The sequence below is a fragment of the Dufourea novaeangliae genome, unplaced genomic scaffold (assembly GCF_001272555.1).
Source record: "Dufourea novaeangliae isolate 0120121106 unplaced genomic scaffold, ASM127255v1 scaffold28, whole genome shotgun sequence".
In the NCBI taxonomy this organism is placed as follows: Eukaryota; Metazoa; Arthropoda; class Insecta; order Hymenoptera; family Halictidae; genus Dufourea; species Dufourea novaeangliae.
In genome coordinates this window covers 743506-759175 of record NW_015373917.1, presented here as the reverse complement: position 1 = coordinate 759175, position 15670 = coordinate 743506, and the positions used below count along the sequence as shown (strand labels likewise).

Below are 15670 nucleotides of genomic sequence, written 5' to 3'. Positions count from 1 at the left end.
GGACTAACCATGACTAATTTTGGAAGATATATACTAATATCCGTGCGAACCAACAGCCGGTTGCCCGTACGGAATTTTGGCTCCGTTCCCGATAAGGACTTTGTGTTCGTTCTACTTGTAGATCTTCCTAATGCTGCGTCTACTGCGGAAACCAATACCTATTTAGGATTTCCGGGTTAATTGCATGGAGCAATAGACGGAGTAACTCGAGGGAACCGTGCAATCGATTTTTTGAAGAGTCCAATCGGAATCTAACATCCCTACCTTGGTCCAGTACAATGCCAGGCCCCACATCCGCGTAGGTGCGTAGAACACGTGTGCACCCCCCTCCCCTTCTGTGGGCAAAAAATTATTTATAGCCGCGAAAAATTCTCCGTTTTACTGTTACGGACCGTTTTGTTCCAGTCGAGAAATACGGTCAAACAAAGGAGACGTTGATTTTACGCGAGGACGTCGAAAATTTTCGGCAGTTTCATGTAACGAAAAGATTCGTTAATGTTTGCACGGTCCCGATAGAAGCATTCCCATTTCAGTGAAGCTTTTTTTTCTATTTCTCGAAATCGTTTCGTAGAACACTGAAATTTCGTGGAACCTGGAAAAACGAGTCGAAAGGGTGAATTAACGGCGATGAGTGGACCAGAGTAACGGAAATACGTGGAGACGGTAAATCGTGTTTATGGAACAGTTAAATGGATCCCCAGAAGATACGAGAGAGTTTGGGTTATTGCTCGTCGATCTGTTTATAAAACTCTGCCCTCTGATTTTTCGGGATGAAAGAAGCTTTCATCTCAATGAAGATTTTTTATAGAGTATCCGCTAGAAAAATGTATTACGTCAGTTCCGAAGAAGGTGCACGCTAATGAAATTCCAAGGTTGCTACTGAAATTTATGACTCGATGAACTTGTAGGTTTAATTTATTTTTATGGCGAAGTCTAGTGGTGCAGAGAACTTGAGTACGTTACATTTAAATTCTGGATCGTTTATAGGCGAACACTCGTATGTTTCTTTCGATACAAACATAGTATAAATATGCTGAAGATATAATTTAAATTGATGAGACAAATATACTTTTATGGAGAGAATTTCTCAACACATTACATACGTATAGAATTAAATCATTTTAATTCCGCATAAATTAGGTCGTATACGAGTTTTCACAGAATTTATCACCAGTACTGGAAAACGTAGGAACGTTTTATTCTTTCGTGGAACAGTAGAATGAAAAATATAACGAATTTTTTTTAAACTGTTTTTTTCTATGTCTATTATAAACACACTGAAATCTGTATTCCTAAACTTCAACTTTTGTAGAAATTTGCATAGAATTTCGTAATTCGCTCAAACTTTCGAAACACGTTCGGTAGAATATTAAATAACTCTGTAATAATACTTCCTCAATTTCCAGTTAATAATAACACCAACCTGGCCGTAACTTTGTGAGAATATTTCGATATTAAAGTTTAACTGGTTTCTTAAGTCTGAAGTAATTAAGAAACGATTGACGAAGAAATATAACCGAGAAATTAAACGACAATGTGACCGTTGAACGGATGCGTAATTCCCGGGTTAAACGTTAACAATGCCGTCCAAGCGTATTAAATGACTAGAACGCGGGAATTTAAGTCAACACAGGCGTTATCTTTAAAGTTTAGGAAATTGGTGGAATCTACTTACCACTTTAAAGCTCTTAATGGTTTTAGGAAAGTGGTGCGGGTCTATATAGGGTGAACCGGATATTACAACACTGATCTTCAGTCATTTTTATCGACCAGGGGATACGTTGCTCGCCTACAAATAATGAAGATGGGTAAAGCCGAGTTGGACCTAGAAATTTCTTCATCAAATCAGTCATTTTTTGTACAAAATATTTTTGACGCTTAAAATAAACTCCAAGTTACACAGTTAATTTTAATCTTTTCACGTTAAAACTGTAAATTTGTACAAATATTTTTTAAGACTTAGATACGATTGTAAATAATGAAAGCAAAATAAGTTCACATTTATTCTTTTAATAAATGCTATAAATTATGTCTGGTCGCTGAATGTGTCCCTTGGTTCTTAAAAAAACAATCGATTTTACTTCAACAACTTAAAATTACTTTTCCAAATTTCGACAATTTACTGAAGTCACTATACTTTTTGTAGAAGAAAAATAGTTTTTTTGTAGAAGATAGTAATAATACCACTTCTTTACTGTGATTATACCTTAAAATATATTGAACGAGGCATGAAAGGATAAGTCAAACTTCCGTTGACGAGGGAATCTTACTGTATTTAGCAGTTAAGTCCATGTGGACACGTAGCATAATACTACGTGAAAACCTGGGCGTGTTACTTTCCAAAGCTATAGTTCGAAACAAAACTTCCTAAAGGATATACAATGAAAGCTATTTTTCAAAGTTACCTTCGTGTTATCACGTGATAAAATACTACGTGATGATTTGAAAGGGCTACTTTGAGAGTTGCTGTTCACCAAAAAATTGAGTACTGAACACAACCATGTGTGCTGGCATCCAAAGTTACTCTCATGTGAATATGTACATACGTGACACAATGCTACCTGGCAACGTAATAGTATCTACTACTTTTCAGAATTGTCATTCACAGAGGCAAGTACTAGTGGACAGAAACGTCAGAGCTGCTATCCAACTTTAGTTTCGTGTGGACACGTAGCGTAACAGAGTCCTCAGCACCAAGTCCGGGTAACCTACCCACGGAAATACCGTAAATCTATGCTCTACGTCGCGATGTTCCCGACAAGAGTTTCCTGCATTTCACTCGGATAATAAGATTTATTGTTCGGTAGCAGAATACATACATACATATATCTTACTGAAGGAAAATGCTAAGAAAACATTGTCGCGTGATTTTACATATTGATAAACGTGAAAACTATGTTAGCTAATTTAATATTGAGGAAAACTAATTTAATTAACAACAAAAACTGTAACTTACTTCACTAAATAAGCACTCAAAAAATTGAAAGACAAATTAAGCTATTAAGAAAGAAATTCTATTATACACACTCCCTTTCCCTTGCACTGTTAAACTAATCTCTGTTAACTAACCTATGTCATGCATTAACGCTCCCCTCTACAGAAATATTATCAAAATATGATTGGTCGTTCCGAAATCTAGGGTTACGACAGCCTTAAATGCGTCATAAATCTTTTTGTCACTAGACAACGCATATTTATGAAGGTACATTCACATTTTTTACGGTTTATAACTGACTATAAATTAGTTTCAAAATTATGACATATACGTATAGAGATCAATGGTATTCAAATAAAGACCTATAGAATTATTCAAACCTCTATCTCATGGCGTTTTATTCATTCAAACATGCTATATAGTCTAGTTAATTTTTGAAAGAACCACGAAAAACTGAAAATATTGATGAATGTAGCCGCGATCCGAACGGTATATGTACGTAGTACATATGTACAGATTTCAAAAGTACACTATTCGAAGCAATAGTAGAATTACTGTTGCAGGTGATGCTGTTACGTCAATCGAGCGAAAGAAACAACAGAAATGCTACAGGTTTAATAAACTAATACCTTTTCCATACAAAACCAACACCCAGTTTTGTTTTGACAAAAAAAAAACTTTTCCTGACTTACGTACCGTACTGACAGATGCAAACTGCAATATAATCCTCTTCCAATTGCTGTGAACCATGTAAATAAACCATGTTTACCATCTATTCGCGTCGATGAAAGCTGCCTTCAGGTGGTTCGTACCTGACTCTCTAGTCAATAAAGCATCATATTAATAATTGGTGTTAAACACCAGCTAATACATTTTAATAACGTATAAAAATTACATCTATGAAATTCAACGACATTTCCATTAATCATTCATCGTTATATTGAAAATAAAAAATATATTTTGGTTAGTCGTATGACTCCACGGTGCTCGTTTCTGGTACGTTTGATAACGTTATTTTTGCACGCATACTGTATACGTGGTGGGTGTTCCCGCGTAGTCAATATTCAATATTCTTATATGTAAAGATAATTATATTCTCGTGCATTATAATTGAGAAAATTGGAATTCACTAATACACAAAATAAGTAAAATATTTTTTAAATGTAATAACATTGCCAAGTCCTCCACATAGTCCCAATAACCATCCAATAACCTACATGTCCTGAACTTTAGTGTTAAATATCTTCCTGAAATGTTGGGCATGATACAAGATATAGTTCATTATCAGAAAGCTCAGGATTTATACTTTCAGTGCTTAGTTTATAGTTAGCACTTCTAATTTTTGTGAATAGAAAAGATTATACTTCCGGTAAGAAATCGTAAGACTGCCATAAGAGCTGTGTTGTAAACTCCATTTTTGACAAGCTGTTTTTTTATTAAATTACCTAGTCTTTCGAATTTGGCACGAACCACCTTAAGCAAGTTATTCCTATTTTCGCCGACAAGACAGGATGACGGAAGAACCAACGAATACTACTTAACATTCGTCCCGATCAAATGTAGATTCGCCGGTTGGAACTGGAATTCATATGCAATTCGGCACCGAGCTCAGATAGCGCACCTGCTCATAAATATGTGCCTACGCCTGTGTACTAAGGACAACCTGCTCCCCAAGTGAAGTTCGCGACACGAAACTACGCGATGTGTTAGTCCCGGACTCGTTTAGATAGTAAGATTTATTACCAACCGACGCCTAACCTCCGACAAACTTCCGTGCTTCCAGCCATACTGACAGGCCCTCCGGTTACCATACCTGTACACCCTCCCCGCCCCACTCTTGGCCAATCCTCCCCCCTCTACCCGCGCGAATTCGATCACCGATCGCACGAGAGACACGAGAACGCTTTTACATGTCTATTTCTTGCCCCCAAGCGATCGTTCAGAGATTTATGGGAATTGTATACCGAGTTCACGGTGTTTGATCCCTAGTGGCACTAAATAGTCTACTTATTACCGCTCGTTAACGGAGCGATCCCGCGGGATCGGAGGCAAATTTGTCTTCCGAAAGGGAATTTTAAAGCTGTCGGTGGCTCCGCCGCGGGTGGAAACGTAAACTGGTTATCTTTTTCGTTTCTGGAAGATTTACTCTCTATGTGAAGTGAGTATGAAAAAGAGAATACTCGAATGGTTCTGTTGGATTGGAAAGCGGTGAAACATTTTTCGGGGAAAACGTGTATTGATTAGAGCGGACGGATTTGTGAAACTAGGATTTTCTTCTGGCAAAGAATTTCTACGTCTGGGACGAAGGTATTTATATAATCTAGTATAATATGCAGGATATGGTTTTGTATAAATAAAGCTTGGAAAAATCTGCATACACACACACACAGAAAGGCAGAAGTGCAGAATGAAAATTCTTGGCGCGCGAATAGTTTACTCTGACAAAAGCGTACGATAGACTTCAAATTTCATCAGTCGTTTGCATGACAACGTAATACCACCGTGCCAAGAATTCTCGGGACGTTGGGTGCTCGAAACGGCGACAAAAAACATTCTTTCCGACATAAAGGCATCGGGCGTCCCTTTGATATTCTAGAGTCGCCCGGGCCATGCTGTGCATTTTTTACTCTTATGATGGATAGACTTCAATCGGATTACTCTTTCTGATACTCTTAACGAAGCTTCAGATACAGTTATACCTAGCACGGCTGGCTTTACGCTTATCTTCCGCTCTGTTCGTGTGCCCTGACAGATTTATTGTAATAAGAATGAAATTATAGTTTCGATACTTGACTCGATCGATCGTTGGTAAAAGTACACAGCACAAAAGAATTAGAGAATCGCTAATATGGACGATTTTGTTGCATCTACCAAGCGAAAGAAACCAAATATATGGAGAAACTCGTTCCAATTAGAATGTCGTATTAACGGAAAATAGGTACAAGTATTAGATGTTTGCTGCACGATAACCGTAGAAACCCTGTTAGTAATAATTGCCCCCCCCCCCGCCCTAGTTGTGGACGATTTTAACCGGAATCCGGCAGTTACGCGTGCCCAGCGGGTATTCGCGAAATTTAATCGCGAACCCAGGCAAATTGAATACGTTATTAAATACTTGTAACAGGACGGCAGTCGAGCGACTCGCGTTCATAAATTTCATAATTAACGGGGCCGGCGTGTAAATGTCAAATTTTCCCCTGGCACGGCGGCACGTCGCCGCGCTGTCAATTTCCATTAGAGATTCGAGTCACGTATTCAGATTTTCTCGAACTCACTGATTTCGAACAGCGCCAAATCAAAGGGGGGCTGCAGCCTTGGGCCCCGTTCTAAGCCTTTTATTTACGTTAACAAATCATTGAATGCAATCTTGTTTACCGTTTCCTTTTTTTAATATAGTCTGTGGCCAAAACAGAACCACCTATAATTTTCCAAATTTTTCGCGGTAATCAGAATTAAAAGGCCTGAACGTAATTTAATAATTAGTTTGATTAACTACTAATTTACGTACATATACAGGGTGTTCGCAATAAATTGGACCAGCGTTTTTCTCGTAAACAATAAATATTTCAAAAAAATGGCAGAGGAAGAACTTACAGTACATCTTACTGGTAACACGATAACCTATGCCAATTTTTTATATTTACATTATTCTTGACTGACTAAAGCGTCCAATTATTTATCTCGTCACTTTATAAGAAGACCTGCATATTTTTAAGAAACTCCTTCTAAACAAATTTAAAAATAGATGATTAGTGATCTATCTCAGCCCAACTACCGACGTTTATTCAATCACCAAAAATATTCGCCATCCAAGTAACATCCACTATGGTCCTTTTTGAAATATAAAATCCTTAATTTCATCCTGCAATATTCACACAGTATTGAATCTTCAAGGAAAATCATTTCTAAACGAAATATCTTCAAAAGGAGATCGTGCTTCACAGAATACATACACACGTAATCGAAACCCCTCCGTGAATCCTTTTTCGACTCTAATGTCGCATGGACCGCAAAATACGTTCCATTCGCATGTCAAAAGGCAAAGAATATCCATTCCCGTAAATTGACACGATTAGTTTATCGGTATCGCTTACTCACTATAAGGTCACCGGTATCCTCTGCAGCGCGACATAGTACAACTGGGAAAACTAAGTCTGGCGACTAATGCGGCAGCAGCCGAAGTTCAGTCATATAAGACTTTTCTTTGCGCCCAAAACGGAATGTATGATGTGGTTAATTAAACTCACCGGTATTAGGATCGAGGCGGCTCGGATCGTACGAATTTTATAGTCTCGCGTGTATTCGCCGACGTCGCAAAAGGTGCTCACGAGATTCGAGGGTTGCACGATCGGACTGGGACGCGCGCTTCCACGGTACTGACCCGACGACGTCTCGTAGTACTCCGCATCGCGATGCTTGAACGCAGAGCGCGTACTCGGAGAGGCCGACCTATCCTGGACTATCGGAGGGCACAGCTGGGTCCACGTTCCACCGTCGACTTCCAGGCGAATTCGTGGGCCACGCCAGACGTGCAAGATGGAAACTTTACGTTTTTTGCCACTTTGCACGTTGACGGGGACGGGTGAATTCGTTATCTGGATAAAGGGTTTCGAATAACGAATGAAAGATAAAAAATAAGGGTAGGGAATAGGTGTCTAAACCGATCCCTTTAAGGCGTAATTTATATAAAAAATACAAATGCTCAGTATTTAACAAAATGTAAAGTAGTTTTTGTAAGTTAGTCTATCTATCTTATCATTGGCATAAATAAAATTTAGCTACCTGATCAATTATATTTTTTATTCACGTTTCTTTGCAGGCATACTTAAGGATCATTTCGTAATGTATGTGTATAAAATGATCCCCGGGGATCATTTTATACCTACTGATAGTAAATACGATGAACATTAAAAAGCATTTCATTTATTACATTTTATTTAAATAAAAATAGCTTTGACGCGTTGTTTTTCTTTCATACTGACGGAGCATTGTTGTAACTAAAACGAAAAAAAAGATACCGTGCATATGAAAAACCAGTGAAAATAACAGGATAATCCAATTAAAAATCGTTTTTTAATTGTACAATAAGTAGAAACATTTTTTTAGAATGAAAATTAAGTGAACATTGTTGAAAAAGCAAATTGATCAGATCGTGTTGACAAGATGAAAACGGTAATATTTAAATAATAACTTGATTGAGGAAGATCTTATGGTTAAAAACTTTTTGTATTTTATGATTAAAGGCCATTCGTTCTTTTCAATTAGGAACCTTCCGTTTTTTACGATTAAAGAATTTTAGGTTTTTACGATGAAGACCTTTCGTTTTTTACGATTAAAGAATTGTCGGGGTATAATGCTGAGTACTTTCCCGATCCTCGAACAAAAGGACATTTTCACAAAAGGAAGCAGACTCTGGACGCGTGAACGAAATTTATCCAGAGAAGTCTGAAAAAAATTGTCAACCGATCAGAGAACAAAACGGTCCCGTGTTTGTTTAATTGGAGCTTTTGTTCCACCACAGCGTGAAAGATTTTTTGTGAAAAATAATTCGACCGCCACAGTAATTTCGAACAGTTTTTTGATTGCTTACGTCATTTTCGCTTCCGCTTGTCAACTAGGAACTGACAGTGAGTGTCGGAAAACCATTTTTCCTTGTCGTCCTGTCTCGCGTGTTTTAGCCAAAATTCGCTATTCTTTCTGATCAACTGCACGATGTTTCGTTCATACCAGAATTGAATCAAATCTTTAAAAAGATTTCCTCTCATTTCAATACAACATTCACATCTACAAACTATACATATAGTATTCCAGCCGAATCTCGTATTGTACGACACTCTAGTGTTTACATTCAGTCTATTTTAAAGAGACTCACTTACGTCATCGAACGATTGATTTTAGAACTTACAAAATTTTTTTAACCATTTTACGATGTAAAAATTATGAACTTCTCAATAAAAAAATATGATCGTGGTATCCGCCACTGATGTGTAAAATGCAGAATAACGTGTAAACATTTCAAACCAATTGGTAGAATAGATTTTTTTTACTTTCCCTGCGCCAATTATAAAAATATCGTTTTGGGAAAAACACGTTTAAAATTTAAAGCTCTAATTTTTCATACATATATTTATTTACAATCAATCGGCTATAAGAGCAAAAATAATCGGGATTAAGAAAATGTTTCAATACATTTTTGAATACATGAACTTTTTGATTACAAAACACTTCGATTTTTCCAAGGTTTCGTAGTAGAACGACCCCTCAACCGTCAAATTTGTCATTTTCGTAACATATAAATATTATTTGAAAGTATTTAGTTATATTCTCGTATTTTTCTCTCAGTATTTAACGTTCACTAGTGAAGGGAAATCTAATAGCAATATATGTATTACGCCAATTTTATATTAATACACATCAACTAGAAATTACTTATAAAAATGCAATCTAGGAATATCGTCATGTGGAACTTCGTTTAGATCATATATCAAACTGAGTTCCACAGATCGACGTGAAATATTCGCAGCGAAAAATTTGCACTTCGATGTGAACAAACACGCGAATTTCACTGTCGCTGCCAATATTTCGTTGCCGTTGTCCCTGTTCAATAATTTTCGTTGGTCCGTAGGTTCCTTTGTAATGCACAATTCAAGCGGAAAACACGATATAGCGGCGCAACGTGTCGAAATTTCAAGAAGACCAACAGATATATTGGATAGAATGGTGACGACGTGAAACGAATGACTGTCTTCGATATTTCGAAACTAATGCCTGCAAATTTCGCGCTGTCTGTACCACGGAGTAAAGCATACGAAGGTATTTATTGACCTATTATCTAATAGAAACAATAAGGGCGACCACTCGCGTGTCTATATCACTGTTTCATACACCGATTTACTCGTGCAACTTAGTATACTTTATATTATGTATATGAAACTTCTTACTTTTACATTATCGTTCCAAACTACCCTGCATATTACTTAAAATGTTTACCTTTATACAAGACCGAATTTTTCGTAACTTACCACTTACTTAATAGGTCATTAAAGGGGGAACATCTTTTCCGTATAGTCTACAAGAATAATAATATTAATGAGCGATCTGTCTACTCTTCTTAATTGATTCATAGGTAATTAATTACGTTTATTAATCACACAGAACGCAACTCTTAGATTTCATTTCATATACCTGACTATAATATGATTATAATATGAGTCACAATCATAGGTGCAACCATCCATTACGATATTACAATCGTATTTATCACTGTGCTATTGAAACAGTAATTTAATAGGAAACTTAAGTTTAACAAACAGATGTAGTTTATATTTGCTTGTGTAATCAAATTATTTATATCTAAATATTTAGATATTACACATTTATAAATTATTTACATATAAAATATTATTGGCAGAGATTATGTAGTTCATTTGTGATACAGTTAGAATGCTATTTTAAAACGCTTTAATCAATAATAAGATCGAACGCAGTGACACACAAAATCCAATGAAAAACAAGTGCCGGGAAACAGGGGCCACCGAAACCGATAAAATAACAATTGACAATGACAGTCTCAGTGGATCAGAACGCGTGACACTTCTAACGAACACGCAAATAAAAGTGAAAATCTATCTGTCTGTTCGTTATTTTTGCAGATTTTCAATTGACAAGGTTTTCAATATTTGTGGTAATTCGTTAATTATTATCGTTATTTTAATTATCATTAAATAGGCAACTCTCTATAGTATCTAATAAGCAAAAGTAGAAAATTTAGGTTCCGTTAGATTGGACGAATCTAAAACAGAACGAAATTAAGTTAATGATATGTTAAACGAAATTAGCATAGCATAACAAATAAAAAAGAATACACTACACTGAAGTACAACAAATGTTTCATGTCAAGTCTACTAACGAGATACTAAAAATAATAGTAGTTGTAGAGAAAAAAACAAAATTTTTGTCGAATCGTCCATTTATTGGCTCCGACATCACATGAAAACCGTTTTAATTGTAAAAAAACAAACCGTCGTCACGAAGAACCGTAAAATACCTACATCTTTTTTTCCTTCCTACCAGTTCAAACCCACGTACGTGGTATAAAATACGTACAGGTACCTCATGGGGAGTGTTATGGGCGAAAGTTAGGGGACCTGCCTGAATAAATTTGTTTTATTCGCAACTTTTATTCGAAGATTATTCGAATAAAATTTCATTCAAATAGCGCCCAAATACGTAGTCGATAATAGTACTGAATTACAAGTAGACATAGCAATAACTGAAGTAGACATAGTTATTGATTATTTTGTATTAAAGATTTTTATTATAATATTCTCTGTTTGAATATACAAGTTATAAAAACAAATGTAACGAACAAGGTGTATAAAATATACAAAAGATAAATATTTGTTAATGTTACAATGATTAAAAATTGTTATTAGGTAATAATACATTACTTGTTAATCGTTTCTGCAAAATCTGTTACAAAAATTATCATTTTGATTAGAACAATTCTTTGTACTTTAAAAACTTTCCTCACAGAGGTAAAGAAGCTATTCTTCAAAATACGTGTATATGCCTGTTTAATTATCACATTTGATTAAGATTTATCAAATGTAATACGTGGAGGTATTTTCTGGATAATACTATTTAATGGAGCGTATAATATTATATTAATTTCAGTTCTACGCGCGTAATTTGAGCAACTACGAAACGGATTTTCAATTTCGGAAACGTAATCACAATGAAAAATCCCGATAACCCGATATCACATAGTAATATATAATTATAGTTCAATCCACAGAAAAAATATCAACATGTAAAAATTGATTAATTTTTTAAATGTAATTTTGCAATTACTTATTACTTATTTTGGTCCATCACTGACTGCTTCATCATTGGGTGTATAATACATAGAATCCAAGTAGCAGTTCGTAAAATCGCTTATAATACTTCTATCGGGTATGGTTTGAGTCATTCCATACATTGCAAGCTGAAACATATTACTTTTGTATTACATTTCTAATAATAATACTAAATAATTTATTTACCTTCCCCTCAACTGGTACTTCTGGATTTTGTAGAATAAGACCCAATTCAGTTTTAACATCATTTAAAAACTGATCTGCCACGCCAGCTTGAGTGTGTACATAAGTGACACAGAGATGTATACCACTAGGGAACTGAAGTGTATTCAAATTCCAACCTTTTGCATTCAGGGCTTCTGATAATTTATAAATGTTGAAATCCTTTGATCCCAATGCAATAACTGAAGTAGCTGGGGTACCGAAAATAAAAATTCCGTCCAATGTTCTCAATCTATAATCAATGTTAAATATGTACAACAGAAAGTACAAAAGAAAACGAGAAAATACAGAATTTCGGATACTTACTTCCGTTCAATGTATTTAGTAGTTTCTATAATCTTCTTGGTTGCGTCTAAATATCCGTCATAACCGAAATACATCATAGTAGCCCAACATGATGCTATAATTCCACCAGCTCTAGACCCATTTATTGTTGGGGAGCCATAAATGCCACCAGGCCAATCAGTTGAGACAGTATATTGATGGTGTCTATACTTTTTATTCCTATAAAGAATAATGGAGGATCCTTTCGGAGCATATCCATACTAAAAGCAAAGTGCAATTACATATTTATATAGAAATTAATGAAGTTGAACATACAATTCTGTTATTTATTTACCTTATGTGTATCAGCTGATATACTGGTAACTCCAGGTAGTTTAAAATCAAATGGTGGTACTTCAAGTCCTGCATCTGACATAAAACAAATTAAAAATCCACCAAGACAAGCATCAACATGTACTGGAATATTATATTTTACTCCTAATTCAGAAATTGCTTCAATATTATCCATTGTTCCATATGGAAAGTTTGGAGTTGAGCCTATTAACTGTTATATGTACTATGTTAATATTGATGTTATTAATTCAGTCATAAAATTACATGAAAAAAGATTTTCTTACCATAATTGTATTTCTAGAGATAGCCCTTTCCATATCTTTAATGGAAACAGTATAACTATGTGGATTGACAGGTACAACACGTATTCTAATTTTTAAGTACTGAGCAGCTTTCTCAAAAGCAGAGTGTGCTGTTACAGGCATTACCATTTCTGGATATTTGATACCTTTTACATATCTTGCATAGTCTCTAAATGCTTTACAAGCTAATAAAATTGACTCTGTACCGCCAGTAGACATCTTAAAAAAACATGTATTATATTTCATACACGTTCATATTTTACCTTACTTTTCAAAACCAAAAAGAATTTACTGTGCCACAAGATTCTTGATCACCATGAAACAAATGGCAGGCTATCCGAACTACTTCTGCTTCCATCTTGCACACACCAGGAAAAACATCAGGATGTAAAGGATTTGTATATGATGCAATCCCATAAATGTTTCCCATTAATTCTAACAACTTAGTATCAATTCTATATACAGTCCCAGACACTCTACCACTTTCCCAATCATAATCACCTAAATGAAAATATATATGCACATAAATATTTGTGTACATTAAAACTAAACACTATTTATATTTATTTCTTTTACCTAACTGAACACAGTGCTTTACTTTTGTTAATATATCATCTGGCTCCAAACCATTTTTTGGTAGCCTTATAATGAACGGAATATCCTTCATTCTTTGCTTAGCTTCCTTTTCAAATGATGAATTTATATTATGTAATTCTTGATCAATTTTATCCTTGATAGCAGGTATATGATTTCTTAAACTAAAGATTTTCTTTTTTCCTCTTTCTATAAGACCTGAAAAATAAAAGAAACTAAGTTTTACTTATTGAAACTAAATCTGAGACATACAAGTATGATATTAAATGAAATCCATACTTTCTTCTTGGAATACAAAGTTCCACAACCAAATTGTTGTAAGAATAGTTGTACTTGTTATAGTTACTATTTGCCATGGTTCTTTTCCTTGGAAACTGTTGTTTACAAATTCCTTCAAAGTATTCATGTATGAAACAAGCATATTTATCTGAAAAATATGAATACACACTTAATCACTAAATGTAACAGGTATGTACATTAACATATGTTTGTCATTCCTTAAATGAATTTTCCTGGTGCAGAACTGATGTTTCCCATCTTTTTCTCCCTATCGTTATTTATTCTACCTCACTCGCTCGCACATGCTTTCTTTCAACAGACTTCATTTTCTTGCTTTCACTTTATCATTCTATTTATATCGTACTTTGTTCTTCTAATGTATTCATTCAAATATTGTAGTAGTCATCGTACTTCATGCTCTCACCTGCCACTGAGTACTAATTATAAAATCACAAACATGTATTAAAATAATGTTTGAATTATTGTATACGTACCAAAATGTGTAAGTCGTACTGCGCGTTAAAGTAGAAAGCAAGACTGCACACCGAAAGTTTCAAAGAGCAATGTAAAACGACGTTGGTTATTTAAGGATGTAGCAGATAACAACACCACTATCACTACACCCAATCGTCTTTCTGGAATGATAAACAGTACAACGGTTCAACGTGTTGGTACTGTACATTTACGCTCATTTACGCTACATGTTTATATAGATGATTTCTGTGTGATCACAATACTAACAAGACAGTAATGCCAGAATCGTGGAACTTGGTTCCACCACCACGACGCCCCGGCGTCCCCCACTTTATTTCACAGTTTTTACCACACAAGCATACTTTGTTTCTATTTGTGTGAGCTGGCTGTTCGAGTGTTTCCTCCGACTACCTGTGTCACCTGGCAAAACGTAAAGAATGAGGAAACTTTGAAGACCCTGTTCGAGAATCTCACTCGGCCAAAAATTCACGTTTCCGACGCGATGCCCGGCAACCTAAACGTGTAAGCAACAGTCGGGGAGACCCCGTTCATATCCCACTGTGACGACTTTACTTTTTATGTTTAATGATTTTATAATTTCACTTTGTAAACCGTTTTTGCACTAAAAAGATCTTCGAAGGTTTGACAATCCAGGCCTCAAAAATCTTAAACGGGCTTTCTTCTATCCGTTCATATAAATACCTGGAGCTGGGCAATTAAATCTTAAAATTACGTATTTTGGTAAACATTTCAGATCTCCATCGTGTGTTCAAATATAGCGTTATCTGCAGAATTGTAGCTATCTAATCTGTTAAATAATGTCACCTTATCTACTCGTAGCTAACCGAATTTTATAAAACCGAACATTACACAAAACTGACGATTAATGGATATTTAAGTATGTATGTCCTAACTCTTCTTAATTATCAAATCTTAAACTATGTTCCTGGAGCTTTGAATCCCGTTGATTGGCCATCAGGCTGATCCGGGGATATCGGACCATCTCCCCTGAGGCGGCCATCGTGTTGGCGGGGGTGATCCCATTTGAGATCCAGGTGGAGGTCGATGCCGACGTATATCGGCAGCGACAAGCCCTCCGCGTCTCAGGGCCCCCCTAACCAACCCTCGAGGTGACCAACTATGCTACAAGACTTGCATCAAACTTGTAACCACAACTTGACATCAAGCATTGCACTAAATTTGACATTGCGAGTTTCGCTGACATGGAGGTTACTATCTATGTCTAAGAGTAATAACATTATCATTAAGAAAAAAATGAAACAGTTTTGACTTCAATATAATGCTTATATTAAAAATACATTATGTAACATGGATTTAGTGATCCCAACACAACAAATAAGATATTGAACCTTATGGTTTATAATTTA

The 15670-nt window shown here is 35.6% G+C and overlaps 1 protein-coding gene across 1 annotated transcript; it reads right to left on the bottom strand.

Moving 5' to 3' along the window:
- Positions 1-11795: 11795 nt before the first annotated feature.
- Positions 11796-14312, bottom strand: LOC107194235 (sphingosine-1-phosphate lyase). Its single transcript, XM_015583825.1, has 10 exons — positions 14303-14312; positions 14233-14238; positions 13809-13956; positions 13512-13727; positions 13228-13436; positions 12918-13154; positions 12635-12844; positions 12322-12560; positions 11980-12247; positions 11796-11921 (listed from the first exon to the last, which is right to left on the bottom strand). Exons 3-10 carry the CDS (start codon positions 13948-13950, stop codon positions 11796-11798), a joined length of 1647 nt encoding a protein of 548 aa, XP_015439311.1. The 5' UTR covers positions 13951-13956; positions 14233-14238; positions 14303-14312.
- Positions 14313-15670: the final 1358 nt, after the last annotated feature.

Excerpts from the sequence above, each read along its gene's own strand:
- LOC107194235 (XM_015583825.1), bottom strand. The coding sequence starts at position 13,950 with ATGCTTGTTTCATACATGAATACTTTGAAGGAATTTGTAAACAACAGT. Across the intron at positions 12,845-12,917 it reads TCTCTAGAAATACAATTATG|TTAATAGGCTCAACTCCAAA; the intron begins GTAAGAAAATCT and ends TACATATAACAG. Across the intron at positions 12,561-12,634 it reads TATCAGCTGATACACATAAG|TATGGATATGCTCCGAAAGG; the intron begins GTAAATAAATAA and ends CTTTGCTTTTAG.